A 19,881-nucleotide genomic window follows, 5' to 3' on the forward strand; every position below is an offset into this window, starting at 1 on the left:
GAGAGGGGGGTCGGTCAGAGGGAGAAGCAGACCCCCTGCTGAGCAGGGAGGCCGATGCAGGACTCCAGGATCATGACCTGAGCCGAAGGCAGTCGCTTAACCAACTGAGCCACCCAGGCGCCCTAATTTTTTTTTAAAAGATTTTATTTATTTGACAGAGACAGACACAGCGAGAGGGAACACAAGCAGGGGGAGTGGGAGAGGGAGAAGCAGGCTTCCTGCAGAGCAGGGAGCCTGATGCGGGGCTCGATCCCAGGACCCCAAGATCATGACCTGAGCCGAAGGCAGACACCCAACGACTGAGCCACCCAGGTGCCCCAGGAAGATTAAATTTTTAAAAATTATAAACACTGTAAGAAAGCAAATCACCTGTAGTGAGAACAGGTGTAAGGGACTTTATCATCCCAAACCAGAAATAATTTCTCTTCTCTGATTCCAAGCACTTTCATTTCTCTCCTTGAAATACTTTTATCAGGGAAGGTTCACCTATGACACTCAAGGTGAAAAAAGGACAATCAGGAATTCACCAACTTAAAGTGTAGGTATTTCAGGCAAAGAGAAGTACAAAGGAACTGGGGCAAGAAAGAGCAATTCCAAGAAATACATTTTTCCTAAGAGCTAGAGCACCATACAAGAAAACCGTAAAAGGTGGGGCACCTGAGTGGCTCAGTTGGTTAAGCGGCTGCCTTTGGCTCAGGTCATGATCCCAGGATCCTGGGATCGAGTCCCACGTCAGGCTCCCCACTCAGCGAGGAACCTGCTTCTCCCTGTCTCCTGGCTTGTGCTCTCACTCTCTCTCTCTCTGTCAAATAAATAAATAAATAAAATATTTATTTTTTATTTTTTTTTTTAAAGATTTTATTTATTTGAGAGAGAGCACATGAGGGGGGGAGGGTCAGAGGGAGAAGCAGACTCCCTGCTGAGCAGGGAGCCCGATGCGGGACTCGATCCCGGGACTCCAGGATCATGACCCGAGCCGAAGGCAGTCGCTCAACCAACTGAGCCACCCAGGCGCCCTAAATAAAATATTCAAAAAAAAAACCAAACAAACCGTAAAAGGAAATGACAGGGAAAACAATTTTTTGGTAGGAACCAGACAGAGTGCTTTAAACCATCTGTTTTTAAATAGTAGCCTCAAAGGCAAGTTCTTTATCCTTAAAACACAGCTATTTAAGACAGGATACAATTACAAGAACTCAACTTTCACTGAGCTTAAATGCAATGTGACAGGTAACCTTTCACATATTCTTTTAAAATTCTTTTTTCTTAGGGATTTGGAGGGACTATTTTCCAACTATAAATATTTTTATAGTATCTGGCAGTTTCCTAACCAACTGAGTATACTGTTCTACAATAAACTACCTCAGATCTTCCAGCAAGAAAAAAGCCACTAAGTTTGAATAAAGACATCACCCAATGAATTAGGACACAAAGTTTGCTTTAAATATTTTTTTGGGGGAAAGGACACCACACTTCTACTCAATTGAGAGAAATGTTTCTACAGTCTTGAGGTCTTTTATTTTCTTTACATTTATCATGCCATGAATTCATAGGGAATGGGTTCCAGCAGTTCGGGCTCCTTTCCATTAGTTCTCACAAAGTGTGCTTCTCTGGGTGGGGCAGGCTATTAAAAAAAAAAAGCAAGAACAGTAATCAATTTCAAAGTGTTCTCAAGAACAAAGAAATAACATACTCAAATTCATTAACTTTCATATAAAAGAAAATTACCACTGAGCAAGTTTTAAAATTCCCAAGATCAATACCAAGAAATCATCTGTCAAGCACTCACCTGGCGCTTCAGTTGAACCCAAGTACCTTTCTCTTTGGCTTCCTTCTTTTTCTGGTCATTTTCCTTCACACGCTTCAGGAAGCTGTCTCGGCTCTTTGAATGTTTAATATGCTCAATGCGTACATTAATTCTCTTGGCAAGAATCTTGCCCCTGGGGAGAATCAACATTACTATAAATGCTTCAGCAAAAATGTTAACAAAGTCCAATTTTATTTGGCAGTTTCATTTATTAAACAAACCACAAACCTTTTACCAACAGATAACATTACTCAGCAAGGCCATGGCTAATTTACAATCATTAATTGTACTGTAAGAGGCCTTGAAGCAAACATCTCCACTTTTTTTTTTTTTAAGATTTATTCACTGGGGTGCTTAGGTGGCTCAGTCAGTTGAGCCTTCCACTCTTCGGTTTTGGCTCAGGTCACAATCCTAGGGCCATGGGATTGAGCCCTGTGTTGGGATCTGCACTCAGCAGGGTGTCTGTTGGAGATTCTCTCTCTCTCTCCTCTCCCTTTGCCCCTCCCCACTGCTCATGTTCTCTCTCTAAAAATAAATAAAAGATTTATTTATTTTGGGGGGGTAGAAGGAGAGGGAGTCTTAAGCAGACTCCATGCTGAGCATGGAGCCTGACGTGGGGCTCGAGAGCCCACAACCCAAGCCAAAATCAAGAGATGCTTCACCAACTGCACTACCCATATGCCCCCAAACATCTCCACTTCTAAGCTTTCTTTTGATGAGGTGACAGACCTTGAAATACTATATAACCAAAACCAAATCACTAACTCAATTTACTACTTACTATTCTTTTTTATACTCTGAAAACTAGAACTGCTTAACACCAAATCCTAATAAAACTTTCCATTAAGTCTAGTTCAATTTGTTTCCTCTGACAGGATACAAGGCAAACACCCAGTTTGCTTGAGTTTTAAAAGGATATTTCCTTTGCCCCACTTGAATGACCAATAAAGACATAAGTCCAATTGGCAAAGTGAAAAGGGGGTATGGGGTATGAAGGAATACTGATCGGCTAGAAAGAACCCTGACTAAAAAGAACCCCGACGTTACTTACTTAACTTGTTTGTTTACAACAATGCCAACAGCATGCTGAGTAACATTGTAGACTCTTCCAGTTTTGCCATGGTAACATTTGTGGGGCATTCCTTTTTGAACAGTGCCCATTCCCTGTTAAGAAAGGAGATGAAAGTTATGCCAGCATTTCCCCTTCCTTTTACATCCTGACTCTTATTAAAGTAACTATGATACTCTAAAATTTTCTTTTAAATAGCAACTCAAGAGCTTTCAGAGCCGGTGAAATGTGTTTTTCACATTGCTTTAAGCAATCAAAAAGACAATCATCATTAAGCTCCAGAGTACCAGGATACATTTAAATATTGGTCACAAAACAAAACTGTCACTTGTTTTTACAAAAGTAACAATCTCTAACACCATCAACAATTAAATTTTGCACTAAGGTATTATTCCTTTCTACCTCCACAAATTCACAACCTGTTAACAAGTAACGAGAAAATTCTTAGACTCAGGAATAGCACTTTAAAAACTCTGGTTTCTGAGTTAAATAGCCATTCTACACTTACCAGCTCTTATTCAGACCAAAGATTTTTCCCTATTCAGGAGAATAAAAAGCCAACAGATTCAACATACACTAGTATCTGAATTCCAAATTAAACTTTTCTACCTTCTAATATTCTGTAGGTTATTTACCCAATTGTAGAATTTACCTTGATGTCCACAATATCACCTTTTTTATAGATTCGCATGTATGTGGCCAAAGGAACAACTCCTGCACCCAAAAAAATGAGTATAGTCAGTATCAAGATTAAAAAGTCTAGAGTATAAAAGAAACATGCAAGCTTATTAGCTTTCAACATACTCTATTTTTGACAGTTTTATTTTTAAATCTTATTTATAAAAGACTACTATATGAAATTTATGCTTTTATTACAAAAACAAGTTAGGAAGATGTTGGTTAATTAATGCCATTTAGTAAGAATGCATTGTATGAAGGTATGCTATGTTTGCTCTCTAGAGGGTAAATCTACTTACCATGTTTTCTGAAAGGTCTAGAGAACATATAGCGAGTACCTCTCCTCTTTCCCTTTGTGTTGGTCATTTTGGCGAATTACTGAAAACAGAAAGTATAAAACAGTTAAATGCAAATGCAAAATTGACATTTTTCTTTTTAAACAAAAACCAATCAAACAACCCTGTAAATGTCAAACGCTTGCACTACAGGAGCTACAGAATTAAGAAATGTAAGAAGATGATTCACCAATTGATATTTCTCATAAACGGTAAAAACCCATCATTTTGGCATATAAGATTTTTGCCGAAACTGCCTAAGTGTTGTTAACATTAAAGCTACTAAGTAGCAGGATTTTATTTTAAACCCACACCAGTACTTTCCCTGTTAGAACATAAAAACACAACAAAACTTCTAAAACCACGCTTGTCTGTAGTAGAACCCAGCCCAGAATGCCAAAGGCACTGGGATTAACTAACTTGGTGGTAATTTATTTGTTGTTGGAGAACAAGACAACTCAGCCCTGCATTTTTACATGGTGATTAAACCCCTTCTCTTATTGGTGTTATTTTTTGTGACAGTGTATCTTACACAGCATCTGCCACGAATTTCCAAATCACTTCATACTTCTGATTACTCCATCATTTACTAATAAACGTATGTAGAGTTGAAGGGTTTTGAAAAACACAGGCTTTATAACTACTGACCTAATCTGACTTAGGTTCTGCCACTTGCTTCCTGAGAAATTTATATTTAAATTCTGATCATCATCTGCGAAATGGGGTTAATACTCTTACAATTAACTGAGGTAATGTCTACAAAGCATTCAGCAAGTTCTAGCCTATGGCTTAGTAAGTGGTAATCAATTTATCATTATCTAAGAATTCACAGATAGGCATTTCAAATGAAGTATTTCACTGTTTCCCAAAAGGTTAAAACAATGGTTTTTATTGCTTCAGGTCATTCGAGGGCAGAACTATCATTGCTAAGAATTACTCCTACCACAAGGCAGATATGCTAAGTCAGGCTTAACCTGATGGGACTGTAACATAAATCAGTCTCTTATTAACATTCCTTTTTTTCTTATTTTACGATTTATTTGAGAGAGAATGAAAGAGAGCACACAAGCAGGGGGAGGAGCAGACGCCCCACGGAGCAGGGAGCCCCACGCGGGGCTCGATCCCAGAACCCTGGGATCATGACCTGAGCCCGACTGAGCCACCCCGGTGCCCTCTTATTAACACTTCTTAAAGAAAAGTGACTCCAGAGTACCTTATTCATTAACCTGGGAGGTATGGAGACACAATGTTTCACCTAACCCACCAAAACCACATCATTGTTACAACAAATGCATCCGTTACTTTTTAAAAAGGCAACTAAGCATCTATTAAGTGCCAGATATTCTGCTTTAATTCTCAAATTCTCTACATTTGTGTCAACTCATACCCAAGTGTCAAGTTCATAAACAACAGTCTGCAGGTCCAAATCACTTTATGGAGTCACTAAGTGGCAGATTCAGTAATGGAAAGTAATTTGACTCCAGTGTCCGTTGTCTTTCCACCAGATCCATTCTCCCCAGGAAGAAATCTATCTTACATCACGAACCAACACACGCTTTAAAAAAATAGGGCGCCTGGGTGGCTCAGTTGGTTAAGCGACTGCCTTCGGCTCAGGTCATGATCCCGGAGTTCCGGGATCGAGTCCCGCATCGGGCTCCAGTCCCGCATCGGGCTCCCTGCTCAACGGGGAGTCTGCTTCTCCCTCTGACCCTCCCCCCTCTCATGCTCGCTCTCTATCTCATTTTCCCTCTCAAATAAACAAAATATTAAAAAATAATAATAAGTAGAAACAGTGATGCTTTAGATTATTTAAGAGTACCAAACAGGACCCACTATAAAACGCAACCTACAGTTTGCTCAACTCTGGTAGCTAACATTTACAAACTAGATGAAAAGACGAAAGAAAAAAAAAGACGAAAAAAAGAAAAGTAAGATTAAGTGGTAATTCAATGACTTTCCCCCTAAGATTCCAAATGAGACACCTAACTATTCACATGCTGCCCCAGCGTTAACAAAACAATACTTGTGGCAACCGGAAAGCACTTTCCATTTGTCCAAACGCGATTTGGGGCCCCAATTTAAAACAACCGGATTGATTTCACGCACTAAAGCCGAGCGGTCTACCGGTCCTATCACGCAAGGCATCCACTGTTCTCGGACCGCAAACCCAGGTTTTCACACACAACTAGGCCTTACCGGAAGTTAAAGCACATGCCTTTAAACCCGTAAACCCAGTCCTACTACCCCTAAGCTCCTATCCCACAGCATCACAGGTTTAGGCTTTACATTAGTGGCAAAACCGCCACACTGAAGAGTTCGAAAGGCACTGGGCCACGCGGCCGCACAAAACCTGTCCGAAGGCCCAGAATACCGAGGCTGAAGCCGTGGGGACACAGGAAAAACAAATTCTTTCCCAGACTGACCCGAACTGCCTCACCCCAGGGACTCGGCTTCGCTTTTCTCGAGTCTCTCCCCACGCAGGGCCGCGGCCTTGCCGTCTGGTTCTCAGCCCCCGGCCCGGCGCACGCCGCTCCTGGTCTGGGACGACCATAACTCCACCACCCAGGTCAGTGGGCCCAGGACAAGCTAGACGGCCTCTCAAGGACCTCAGTGCACTGCCGCTGTGGTCACAAGTTCAGAAGTCGTGTCCGTGAGACATGCGGCTCCAGGAGCCACATGCCAGCCCTACCTGAAAGATGGCGGTTCCGGCCGAAAGGAAGGAGGCGGAGCCGCAGCGCTCGCCTTACAAGGGCCTACGGGCTGCCCACAGCACTGCCTGAAAGAAATGCCAGCCGAAAGCAACTCTTCTGGGGAAGGGGATCTTCTCAGAGAACAAGGGGAGCCTGGCAGAATATTTTTCTTTCTTGTGAAAAAGAGGCAATAGACCAACACAAGCTGACACTTGGATCTTTCCGGACAGCCCGGAAAGGGGCCTTCAGGGGCGTCAATCACGGCGCCGGTGACCCAAGCGTGGGGCGTTGCCTTTGCGTCGAGCTTACGCCGGAAGCGCGCGTGTGTCGGCGTCTCCGGGCGCCGCGGAGCGGTTGGTGTAACGGCGTCTAAGCCTTTTGTGGGGCTCGTAACAGCTCTATGTTTGCAGAAATGATTACGTGGGCGCAGAAGACAAACTGTAATGAGGCAAACGTATTATCCAGTTTGTATGTCTTTCAAGAGGTTTTTTTGCTCTATGAGTCAAGATATGCCACACTCTTGTTGGCGTGTGCGTGTTAAACATGCATTTTGAAAGCAATTTGACAAAATAAAGTAAAACTGCAAAGTTTCAAATACTGTACCCTAGTATTTTGCTCCTAAGTATATATCTTGTAGGAACGTTGACATGTAAATCAGGACATAAAAGCAAAAAATTAGCGACATCCACCGAAGAGAGTACATTCATTAATGGGACGCTCATATGATGGAATATGCCAGTAAATCAATACTAGACCCAGAAATATGAGACAAAAAGAGGAGGTTGTGGAACGCATAGTATGACGATCTACATAGAATCTGAAAACATGTAAAACACTATCGTATGTTGCTTAGCTACATATGCATACGTAATGGAAGAAGTCAAGAAATAAAAGGGAAAAAAATCGAATTTAGAAATCTATTTCATGTCCAGTAGGGAAGGAACCATGAAGTAGTATAAGAGGTTTTTACTATCTTGACTATTACTGAAAATATAGGTAGCCATTGTTTCATTTGTTACACTTTTTGATATGTATTATTATTATTATTTTTTAAAGATTTTATTTATTTATTTGACAGAAAGAGACACTGAGAGAGGGAACACAAGCAGGGAGAATGGGAGAGGGAGAAGCAGGCTCCTCGCTGAGCCAGGAGCCCGGTGTGGGGTCGACCCCAGGACCCTGGGATCAAGACCTGAGCCGAAGGCAGATGCTTAACCGACTGAGCCACCCAGGCGCCCCTGATATGTATTATTTTAATAGCATGTTTTTTAGAGTAGTGTTAGATTTATTTAAAAAATTTTTTGAGAAAATAGTACAAAGAATTTCTGTATACCTGGTACCCAGTTTCCCCTATTAACATTTGACATTGGTATGATGTATTTGTTACAATTAGTGGACCAATTTTGTACATTATTGATAACTAAAATCCATTGTTTATTCAGACTTCCTTAATTTTACCTAATATTCTTTTTCTGTTAGCATTCCATCCCGGATACCACATTATATGTAATTATCATGTCTCCTTATGCTGTGGCACTTTCTCAGACTGTCCTTGTTTTTGATGAACTTGACAGTTTGAGGAGTACTGGTCAGCTATTTCGTAGAATGTCCCAATACTGGAATTTGTCTGATGCTTTTCTCATTGTATTATTTTTATGATGTATTTTCTAAAAGTCAGCTAAACAACAAAAATCTTAACCTGTTTGAATTTTTTTTTAAAGATTTTATTTATTTATTTGAGAGAGAGAGAATGAGAGACAGAGAGCACGAGAGGGAAGAGGGCAGAGGGAGAAGCAGACCCCCTGCTGAGCAGGGAGCCCGATATGGGACTTGATCCCGGGACTCCAGGATCATGACCTGAGCCGAAGGCAGTCGCTTAACCAACTGAGCCACCCAGGCACCCAACCTGCTTGAATTTAAATAACGTTATCCCATTGATTTTTTGCGTTTATTTGACTTACTCTCCGATGCATCTGGAATTTGTAATTTCTAAAAGCTGCATAGGCTCCAAAGTTTTGATTTTTATACATTCTGTGACTGTAATCTTTAGCCTTGAGCTCACTTGCTCAAGAACTTGAGGAATCAGGAGCCAGTCTTCATCGATTCCTTTAATACATTGACTCCTTTTTTTTTTTTTTTTAAGATTTTATTTATTTATTTGACAGAGAGAGACACAGCGAGAGAGGGAACACAAGCAGGGGGAGTGGGAGAGGGAAAAGCAGGCTTTCCGCTGAGCAGAGAGCCCAATGTGGGGCTTCATCCCAGGACCCTGGGATCATGACCTGAGCCGAAGGCAGATGCTTAATGACTGAGCCACCCAGGTGCCCCTAATACATTGACTCCTCCACCTTAACTGTAACCACTAATTCCCTTTAGCTTCTATATTCTTTTTTATCCAACTTAATTTTTAGTAGTTCATCATTACAGTCACTCCATCTCAACTAACTCAAGTCAGTCTTCCATATCACTCTCCTAACAAATGTACAACCTTGGATAAATGCAACCTCTGTTTTCTTCAACATGTAGAGAATTTTTAAAATTATGATATGTCATGTAAAAAATCAAGATTTCTGGCTCCTCTTTGAAAAATCAGAGGATGTGGCAACGTAGGATTGACAGTTTGGGTGGTAGCAATCTAGTGGCCACCCCATTTAGACTGGATATATATTCTTGAGTTTCATGTCCACTGAGCCTGCTTCAGTTGTTTACTTGTCTTGCCCCTGCCAGCATTTGAGCTTTTAGCCCCTGCCATACATTCAAGATCAACAATTCTCAAGTGGTGCCTAAGAGCCCCATGCAGTTCCAGAGTTAGTTTACACACCTAATCTCTGTAAAGGTTATCTCACATTTTTTCTTCGATAACCAAATCTTCTATCCCTTTTCTTCACCTTTCTTTAGCTGATAAATTGCTTTGTTTTTATCAGTGTACAAACATGTTTTGGTCTTTCCACCCAAAACCCACAACCCTCTCCTTCCACCTTCCTGGCCCTGCTTGACTGCATCTTTTCCTCCTATACTGCTCCATACTTTCTTCCATCAAGCTTTTTAAAAAAAGAATCATTTGAAATTACTGTTTTTGTACATCAAAAACTGTCCGATGTCAGCAAGGTCATATGGTTTAACCTAATACATGAACGTTACTATCTCTTATCTCCCATTCTGCTTTCAGTTTAATCTGACTTCTGCCCTACTCATGCCACTAAAGCTGCTTCCATGTTACCAAATCCAAAAGATATTCTCTGTTCATGTCTTTCTTCACCTCTCAGAAGCTTTGGCCATTCCCTTCTTGAAACAGTATCCTTTCTGACCACTCCACAGCCCATTTTGCTGGTTTTCTTTATTTTTCCTGTCCTCTAAAATAATAGAGTACCTCAGGACTTGGAATTAGTTCCCCTGCTCTTCTCTTTCTCCATTCTCTTCTTGGGGAATTCTATGTATACCTATAACTTCAAATTTCATCTCTATCCTGCTTACTGCCAGATTTATTTTTTAAATTCGGGACTCTTCTCAAAACTATTCAGGGTAACATCTATTCTTGGATACCTTCGGTATCTCAAAGTTAATGTGTCCACAATAAAACTTATTATTTCCACCCCCAAACCGGTTTTCAGTCCAATATTTCCCATGTCAGTAAATAACATAAATCAGAAGCCTTGGTTTCATTTTTAAGTTTTCCTTTCCCCCCACCATATCCAGTCCATCAGCAAATTTTGTCCCAGATGGCCTGCCTCTTCCCATCTCTACCACCGCTACTAAAATCTCTCGCCCGAACTAGCAAAGGACCCGTTAAGGTCACTTTTTTCTCTCTTGCTTCTGCTCTGTCCATTTTCTTTTCTTTTTTTAAGATTTTTTATTTATTTAATTGACAGAGAGAGAGAGAGACAGTGAAACGCAGCAAGAGAGGGAACACAAGCAGAGGGAGTGGGAGAAGGAGAAGCAGGCTTCCCACGGAGCAGGGAGCCCGATGCGGGACTCGATCCCAGGACCCTGGGATCATGACCTGAGCCGAAGGCAGACGCTTAACGACTGACCCACGTAGGTGCCCCTCAATTCCTTTTTTAATACTGAATAGTATTCCACTATGCGAATATACTGCAAATTATTTATACATTCTTCTCTTGATAGAAATTGGGTTGTTTGAAATTTTTTGATACTGTGAATAAAACTGTCATAAACGTTTTGTGAATATGTTTTAATTTCTTTTGGGAAAATACCTGGATTGAACATTGCTTGACCATAAGGTAGGTGTGTGTCTAACTGCATAAAAAATTGCCAAATGGATTTTCAACGTGAACCCCCCCCATTTTATTAGCATTTTCTTCTAAAGAGAGTGAGGCATTTATTTTTACTACAGGCTTTTAAAATAGGTTTGTTTCACTAGCTCTGTCATACGCATCGGAAAACCATAGTGGTTTCCTGACTCTCTTATAGGCAATTTGTCTCCACTTTGAGATCATTAGTGTAAAGAGAAAAAGAAAAGCATTGAAACTTAAAAAAAAAAAAGTGAAGTAAATTAAATGTGGAAAGAAGGAAAACTCAAAATTCATTTAATATTTATTAGCATCTAGATTATATCAGGTTACTACACTGAGTGATGAGACTATAAACATGAATAAAACATGACCCTCACCCTCAAGGACTCCACAAAGAGTTTGGTGGAAGAAAAAAGTGAGTACATTCCAATATTCTAAGCGGTATAATAGAGGACACTGAACATGAACAGTATGGGCATTCCATGGATGATACCTTGCACCTACATTAGAGGAAGGGAGCAGATGAGAGACGAACCCCTGGACAAAAAGGAAGCTTCCCAGAGAGGCTGGACTTGATGAGAGAGTAAAGCTTTGACCATAGAACAAGTAGTAAGAGTATTTTAGGCAGAGGGTATTTTAACTTCTGTAAAAGCACAGAGATGAATAACAATTTTAAAAACTCAGAGAAATGAAAGTCATCCAATAGCTTTAGAAAATAAGGTCAACAAATGAATAAGAATGTGACTTATTAAAATGAGAGAAATTAATACTTAGTACCAGGCTTGAATAAAGTACTAAACAAAACCCATAACTTTTGGTTATTAAGCTAAAGTCACATCTCTATTTCTATTTTCACATTTTCTCCTGTGAAGGGATTTTGATAAGGTATATGTTTTGTTTTATTTTGGTTTTCAGAGGACATTGGCAGTTTAACTCCAGCAGGACACATTTTCCAAGCTAGGAGGAAACCTGGATCTATCCTCTATGTGTGAGGCTCTAGTGGGGAACTCTGTATGAGTATCCATCAACTCCTTTTGATTTGCCCTTTGTCTTGGTAGACTGGTAGGAGAACAATTTCAAATGAGAAATGATTAGGAATTTCTAGTGTAGAAAGTATATAATGAGAATTCTTTTCTCCAGGGAAATGTCATTGTAATGATAAGTAATGGGGACTGAAATACTATGAATAATTGAAAAACATATAGTGAAGAATAATTACATAAAATAGTCTTTTTTCCATTAAAATTTTCATTTGAGATCCTGAGAAGCTGGGGGCAGGGTAATGAGTAAGGTAAAATCTGTTTTTTAATCAAAGAGGCAAAGATTGCACTCTTCCACAATTTGATTTTCTGCCTGAAAATAGTGAAGCATAAACAGGTTTGTGACCATGTGAGTGGACGTTCAGATTGAATCTCAGCCCTCTAAACAGTGTCCTCATTGTCTGCATCCAGATTTTTCTGTTCCCAAATCCTGCTTTTTCTTCCAGCTTCTAAAATACCTTCAACTATCTTAGATGTTAAGACCAGTGCAACATGAGGAAGAACCCAGTCAAGTATCAGAAGTGTTCAGACAGAAAAAGTGTTGCAGTGAGGGTTGGGGAAGCCATTGCAGTGATTTATGGAAGCCCAATTATGTTTAGACTGTAAAGCACAATTTGGAAAAGTGGAAACAGATACGGTGTAGAGTTCTGTGGTAGGAAACATCTAGTGGACTGTTGAACTTGTAGTAAATTCAGGGAGACTGATCAGTTGGGGTCAACAATCTTTACTCTGAATGATTATGTTTGTTTTTCTAGGTAATTTCATCACTTGGAACTGCCACATCTCTTCTGGCAAACTTACATTTTGTATTTGTAACGAAGGAGGAGGTTCATGCTCTGTTCCCACACGCATGCTTCATAATAATTTAGAGATGAAGGCTGACAAATTTCATATCCGTTGTTAGCTCTGATTGACTTATTGATTGATTATGGCTACCTGGACCTAGTTGAGACGTTTCTGAGGCCAATTCCAGGCTTACTGAAAAGTAAAGATTATTAATGTCCAATGGAGGCTCATTGGAGAAAAAGTCCTCTTATGCCATATTCTTTTTTTTTTTTTAAAGATTTTACTTATTTATTTGAGAGAGAGAATGAGATAGAGAGAGAGCATGAGAGGGGGGAGGGTCAGAGGGAGAAGCAGGCTCCCTGCTGAGCAGGGAGCCCGATGCAGGACTCGATCCCGGGACTCCAGGATCATGACCTGAGCCGAAGGCAGTCGCTTAACCGAGCCACCCAGGCGCCCTCTTATGCCATATTCTTGTCACCTGTGGCTTAGATAACTTGTAGAAAGAGAAGTAGTTTCACTGGCGGAGTCAGAGGCCAGCCCAGACATGGAAACAGGCTAGAAGATAGTGTGGGGACATGGCTTATCATGGAGGAGGGGTGGGTACTTTGCAAGAGGGTCCCTAAATCAAAGCTAGAAAGAAGATATCTTGTTCCACTATGAGGGGGTGGGGTGGGGACATGAGTTTTGGAGTCAGACAGACTAGGTTCTATATTCTATCACTTCCTAAAGTCTGTTTCTTTGTCCTTAAAGTGGAAGCACAGATACTTGTTTAGGAGGAGCTTGTATTTATAATCCCACATGAGGTAATAAATGTAGAACATCTTTTCCATTTTGTATAGCCCTGGTAGGTACAAAGCATCTCATCTCCCTTGCTCTCCTTTATAGCTTCTCATAGTCCAAGTGTTCTCAGAGTCTGGGTCTGTAGACCCCTGGGTGTTTCTGAGACCTTTGCAAGGCATGTGTGAGGTCAAAATTACTTTCATAATAGTGTTGAGACATTATTTGCTTTTTATACTGCACTGACATTTCTCTGATGATGCAAAAGCAATAATGGGAAGAACAGCCTAGAGCTTTACCATGAATCAAGGCTGTGGCACTGGTCACTATTGTACTTTTCACCACCATGCACTCTTAGGGTCAAAAAAAAAAAAAAAAAGCCAGTTCACTTAATAATATGCCTGACCAGGGCAGTAAAAATCATTAATTTTATTTGATCTCCATCCCTGAGTACACCTCTTTTTTTTTTTAAAGATTTTATTTATTTATTTGAGAGAGAGAGAATGAGAGAGAGCACATGAGAGGGGGGAGGGTCAGAGGGAGAAGCAGACTCCCCGCCGAGCAGGGAGCCCGATGCGGGACTCGATCCCGGGACTCCAGGATCACGACCTGAGCCGAAGGCAGTCGCTCAACCAACTGAGCCACCCAGGCGCCCAGTACACCTCTTTTTAATAAATTGTCATAAAATGGGAACCATGCAAAAGACACTAATGCTATATGACCAGCACAGTAATTGTCTGGAGGAAAAGCACCTGCTCTGCTGTTTGAGTTGAAAGCCGAACTAACCACCACTCCTTCCCACTGAACACTATTTTTACTTGCAAGAGCAACAGACAAATTACGGCTAGGCGGAGTTGCGTATTTGGCTGACATTTTCCGATAAATGCACTTGACCGGACTACTGCTGCTTCAGGGGAAACAACTGACCATGGTGCCAATGAGAATTTGAGCTTTTGCGGAGAAATTATAATTTTAGGAAACTTGCATCCACCACCGTGAGCCTGACAGTTTCCTACAACTCAGTTTTCTGATTAGATCACTGGCGATACGAACAAATACTTTGTTTTGTATAATTAAATGTGTCAACATTTGGATTATCTGCCTGAGTGAGCCATACTTTCAGATGACTGATACATAATGTTACAAAGCAAGGAATGGGAAAAGATCATTTGAAGCGTAAGACAGACCCATAGATGTTAATGTCCCAGTGTGAAAATGTCACCGATAGCATTTCAGATTTCACACTGCAACTACTCTTTTAAAAAAGCTGCCACTTGTTGAGTGTTGGTGTAGCATCAGGTAGGATTAGCCACAGTTACCTGTAAAAGTTATGAAAATACTCCTCCCTTTTATAGGATACCTCTGTGAGACTGGATTTTCTTCATGTCCTTCAACCAAATGGCGTATGGCAACAGATTCAATGCAGAAGCAAACAGGAGTGTCCAGCCATTTTCGATGGAGCTAGACCTTAAGGATATCACAAAAAGGTAACACAACGCCACATTTCTCACCAAATGGTGCAGCAAAAAAGAAATGCAATGAAAAAAATTTACTTTGGAAAATATGGTTATTTGTCATAAGAAGATGTTATCATGTATGAGGTTTCTATTCTTTTTATTTATTTTTTTTATTTTTTAAAGATTTTATTTATTCATTTGAGACACAGAGATATATATAGAGAGAGAGCATGAGCAGTGGGAGAAGCAGAGGGAGAGGGAGAAGCGGACTCCCCACTGAGCCAGGAGCCCGATGTGGGGCTCGATCCCAGGACCCTGGGATCATGACCTGAGCCGAAGGCAGACGCTTAACCATCTGAGCCACCCAGGCGCCCCCTGGGGTTTCTATTCTTTTTAAATAAATTAATATTCCTAGACATGATTCATTTTAATTTCTAATATGGTAAATATCGATAGACAAAAATTCATATAAACAAAAAGTTCCAATTTGTCCTCATTCATTTTTAAGAGGTAAAGGGGTTCTGAGACCAAAAAGTTTAAAAACACTGTCCTAGTCCCCTACTTCTGCTACTGCCAGGTGTGCTTTGACCCCCTGAGGAGAGCCAGGGATGTCACTGTAAGTTCTGGAAGTCATCTCCATTTGTAGCGAACTTTGACTATTATACAATTAGGGTGAGTCCCAGGTCAAAATAGGCAGGTACCCATAGTAATCTTGCTTCTGCAGAGTTATTCAGGAACATGAACACAGGGGGTTATTTCCATTTTGCTTTGTGAATTCTGAATAAGCCACAGTACAATTTTGCTGACTTGCCTTGAGCTGACGGTCTTCAATTCTTAATGTATCCTGTAATTAAGCTGATTTTGCTTCACTATTACTCTGTCATGTCCTTAGGTTGCCAGTGTAACTGCTTATTAGTCAAACAGGTCAAATTTTGTGGGAAAATCAGATAGGGAACTAGCACTTGGTTGTGCTTATTAAAATTAATCCCGGAAACACTTTAAAAAGAAACCCACAAAAGTTTTCTCAAAACAGTCTTTCTGGATGTCAAATGAAATAGGTGAGCAATTAGGTTTCTGTCCTATGATAGATTCAAATTTTTCTGCTGACCAGCATAGTGTCCTGTCTCAATCTCTGAGCTATTACTCAGGTACTTGGCTGTTCTCTGATGGAATAAGAAGACTCTGCGGTTGAAATATTTTAACTACCGAACTTGCTGACAAAAGACTAAAACATTTTTAGCCATTAGAAAAATTACTCTGGCTAAGGTTTCATTTATGCCAGGAATTATGGAAAAAGGCTTTGTTGGGGGTGGGACTGACAATAACTTTAACCATTATAATGAACCACAATGACATCAAAGTATTTCTGCAAAATAATTGATACAAATGCTTTTAAAGGTTTTAGCACTGGGATTTGTAGCTGAAACATAAAATTACGTGAAGAACCTTTTTCAGACTCAGTTTAATGCTGCTAATTTGCACTCAGCTTTCAAATGTTATGGATACAATTCCATTGCCACCTATTCGAACTAGTTTTCAGGTATCTGTAGTGCTTAAAGCTAGGTTTCGGTGGTATTTGAAAGCTGATTTATGTGCACAAAATTGATAAGATTCAATTTAAATCATTTGCTAGAATTCTACTTAATTGTAGTTGATCTAGGGGAAGATACTGAAACTGAGGAGAGGGGTGTGCTGACTTTTGCACAGTGAATTTCAGAAAACTATAATGTAAGCTTCATAAAGGCAAGGACTTTGTCACTTTAGGCTTACCCCTTTGTATCCAGGGCTTAGCATACAGTATAGTAAAGGCTCAAAAAATATTTGGAAACAGATGGAAATAGAAGGGAGCAACAAGCTGTCCCAACTGAATCAGTGTTAATATGGATAATTTTAATAACATGAATGGAATTTTAAGAAAATGATTATTTACAGTTGCAGGGTCTTATAATAGAATGATTTGATACCTAGGATGCACTTGAAATTGACAATGAATCCAGCTTAGTCTGCTGCCCAGCTGACTCAAGCCATGCTCAGGGCATTTGTTCATTCATTCATGGAGCATACATTCATTGAGCACCTATTATGTGGCAGCATTGACCTAGGGTTAGAGATATAGGGGAATAAAATGGAAAAATCCCTGTGCTCTTGAAGTTTACATTCTAGTGGGAGAAAGATAATGAAGAGTACACTATTTACAGTATTATGTTACAATATATACATTATGACAGATGGAGACAAGTGCGATGGAGAAAAAAAAATCAAGCAGAAAAGAGGAAATGTTATGTATTATGATTCAAAATAGAGTGATTAGAGAAGACCTCACTGAGAAGGGTATTTGAGCAAAGATCTGAAGAAAATGAGGAAGATAGTCATGCAGGTATCTGAAAGAAGAGCATGTCAAGCAAAGAGAATAGCAAGTGCAAAGATCCTGTGGACAAAGAGTGTCAGACATGTTTAAGCAACCTTGGGTTAGGGGTGTTTGATTGAACAGAAGATAACTGAAAGGAGAAACAGACAATTCAAAAAATAATAGTCAGAGACTTCATTACCCCATCTCAGTAATGGGTAGAACAACCAGATAAAATTAGCAAGCATTTAGAACACTTAATACTATCAATCAACTAGACCTAACTGACATCTATAGAATATTTGAATAATAAAAGCAAAATAGACATCTTCTCAAGTGCACATGTAATATTATCCAGGATAGACCATATACTAGACCATAAAACAAGTTTCAAAAATTTAATTGAAATCATACATAGTATGTTCTCAGTCCACAGGGGAACACAAGGAAAATTCTGGAAATCATAATCATGTGGAAATTAAATGACACACTATACGTTACCAATTGGTCAAAGAAGAAATCATAATAGAAATTAGAAGATACTTTGAAATGAATGAAAATGAAATATAACAAAATGTATGAGATACCATGAAAGCAGTGCTTATAGCGAGACTTACAGCTTAAATTCTTTTTTAAAAATATTGCGGTATAATTGAATTGTAACATTATGTGAGTTTCAGGTGTAGGACATAATGATTCAGTATTTGTATATATTGTGAAATGATCGCAAAAAAAAGTCTAGTTAACATCTGTCACCATACATCGTTAAAAAGATTTTGAAACACAGGATACCAAAATGGGAAATTACTATGTATGTAACAAAAAAGTAAACCTTGCTCTAACTGACATTTGACTGGAAACTGGGAAAGAAAGAAACCCTCAAATGCCAGAACCTTCCATTCACTCATGCCTTCCTCAGTAGTATGCACCCCCTTCTCCATTCTCACCCTCTGTACAAACCAGAAATAAGACAACTTACAAAAATTGTGGAGTCCCTTCTTTATAAAATTCTCTGTGGTGTGACATATTTATTCATTAATCTTTTACCAAGCATTTCATTACGTGCCTGTTTGGTACTGAGACCCATTCCTGAGAGGGGGAAAAGTCAGTGTCTTTAGGGAAATTACATATTCTCCAGGGAAACCAATACTAAACTAGTAATTAGGAGATTATTTCACAATAATCTTTATATGTGCCATGAATGACCAGCTGAGACTATGAGAACATCAATAGTGCATGATCCTTATCTGGGACATCAGGGAAGACTTGCTAGAGGAGGTGACATCAAGCTGGAGGAGGAGGTGAGAGAACAGTTTTGGGACACGTGTACTCACATTTTGAATTATTACCTAATTTATATGATTATATCCATACCCATGAGAAGTATACATTTTATCAGAGGCTACAAAACTGTGAATAAATTATTTTCAGTAATACATGGCTTAGGAAATGGACCTACACATTTCTATGGCTAGGTTGATATTTGAGAAGAATTTGCTATATAGATAACAAATGTTGAATTTTTCAGCTTAGTAATATTTTTCCAGCTTGCTATTTGTTTTTTGTGTTGGTATATTTAATAGTTTGTAAAATGTGTACATATTTCTATTTCTTGTGTGGATGTGGATGTGGATTTGATCATGTTTAGACTGAAATACAGAACCACAAATTAAAGGAAATATATTTTCCTGATTAATATCAAGCACACTATACTTCCTTAGGCACTTTTTTTTTAAAAGATTTATTTATTTATTTTAGAGCCAGAGTGAGAGAGCATGGTGGGGAAGGGGCAGAGGGAGAGGGAGAGAGAGAATCTCAAGTAGACTCCCTGCTGAGCACAGAGCCCCATGTGGGGCTCCACGCAGCACTCGACATGGGGCTCAATGTGGGGCCTGACCTCACCCCGAGACCATGACCCTGAGATCATGACCTGAGCTGCTATCAAGAGTCAGACGCTCAACCAACTGCACCACCCATGCTCCCCAATCCTTAGGCACTTTCTACAAAAAGTAGATAAAAAATAAAAATGTTTGATTTTTGGATGAATGTGTAATATGCAAAAGTAACAATCTGAAATCCTAAGCTCAACATAGGTCAGTCAACTCCCTGCCCACTTTTCTTTCCTTTTTTTAAAGTCTTATAGGTTGATGTATTTATATCTGTAGAAAGACCTGGAAACATCCACAGAATTATAGCTTCTCTTCAAGTCTTTTGAATTTGGGGTCAGATGGATTGTTTAGCGTGGTCTTTGTAACTTTTACCTGGGGGTAGCCTGAAGGTTTTGCCAGATTCTCCTTATTGATACCCCCTAGGCCAAATCACACTTACATATGTGCTCTTTTGGCTGCAAGCGCCCAAATCCCAATTTAAATTAGCTTAGACAAAAAAGTCAATTTCATAACAATGGGGGATGTTTGCTCCACGTGTTCTGAGCGTAAGCCTCCTTGTTCTCTCTCATGGCAAACCATCTTTCCACACAGAACAGAGACATGATCACTGAGAGCTCCTGAGCTTCTCAGCTGGCCAACTTGGCCACCTGCAGAGAAACCACCTCAACTCTCTGGGCCCTAAGTCCAAGAGCAGCGGGAAAGCACTCCTTAGGCCACAAGACTCCTAGACCCATCAACTGTGATGGGAGGAGG

The 19,881-nt window shown here is 39.9% G+C and overlaps 1 protein-coding gene and 2 non-coding genes across 5 annotated transcripts; all 3 read right to left on the minus strand.

Annotated features, from left to right (window-relative positions):
- Positions 1-1,421: 1,421 nt before the first annotated feature.
- RPL21 (ribosomal protein L21) lies at positions 1,422-6,724 on the minus strand. Of its 3 annotated transcripts, none has more exons than XM_045869231.3 (6): positions 6,579-6,724; positions 3,854-3,932; positions 3,529-3,590; positions 2,859-2,971; positions 1,790-1,940; positions 1,422-1,624 (listed from the first exon to the last, which is right to left on the minus strand). In XM_045869231.3, the coding sequence occupies exons 2-6, from the start codon at positions 3,918-3,920 to the stop codon at positions 1,535-1,537; spliced, it is 483 nt and encodes a 160-aa protein (XP_045725187.1). In that variant the 5' UTR covers positions 3,921-3,932; positions 6,579-6,724; the 3' UTR covers positions 1,422-1,534. The 3 variants fall into 3 exon arrangements, with proteins under 3 accessions (XP_045725187.1, XP_045725188.1, XP_064442344.1); XM_045869232.3 differs by lacking the exon at positions 6,579-6,724 and adding an exon at positions 6,327-6,558; XM_064586274.1 differs by lacking the exon at positions 6,579-6,724 and adding an exon at positions 6,313-6,558.
- Positions 2,665-2,791, minus strand: LOC123840098 (small nucleolar RNA SNORA27). The gene has a single exon (XR_006789909.1). It is a non-coding gene; the product is annotated as a small nucleolar RNA SNORA27 (small nucleolar RNA).
- On the minus strand, positions 3,084-3,154 carry LOC123840082 (small nucleolar RNA SNORD102). Its single transcript, XR_006789895.1, has one exon. It is a non-coding gene; the product is annotated as a small nucleolar RNA SNORD102 (small nucleolar RNA).
- Positions 6,725-19,881: the final 13,157 nt, after the last annotated feature.

Source organism: Mirounga angustirostris, unplaced genomic scaffold (genome assembly GCF_029215605.1).
Source record: "Mirounga angustirostris isolate CCGP_5_RB_7025 unplaced genomic scaffold, mMirAng1.0.hap1 SCAF_3, whole genome shotgun sequence".
Lineage (NCBI taxonomy): Eukaryota > Metazoa > Chordata > Mammalia > Carnivora > Phocidae > Mirounga > Mirounga angustirostris.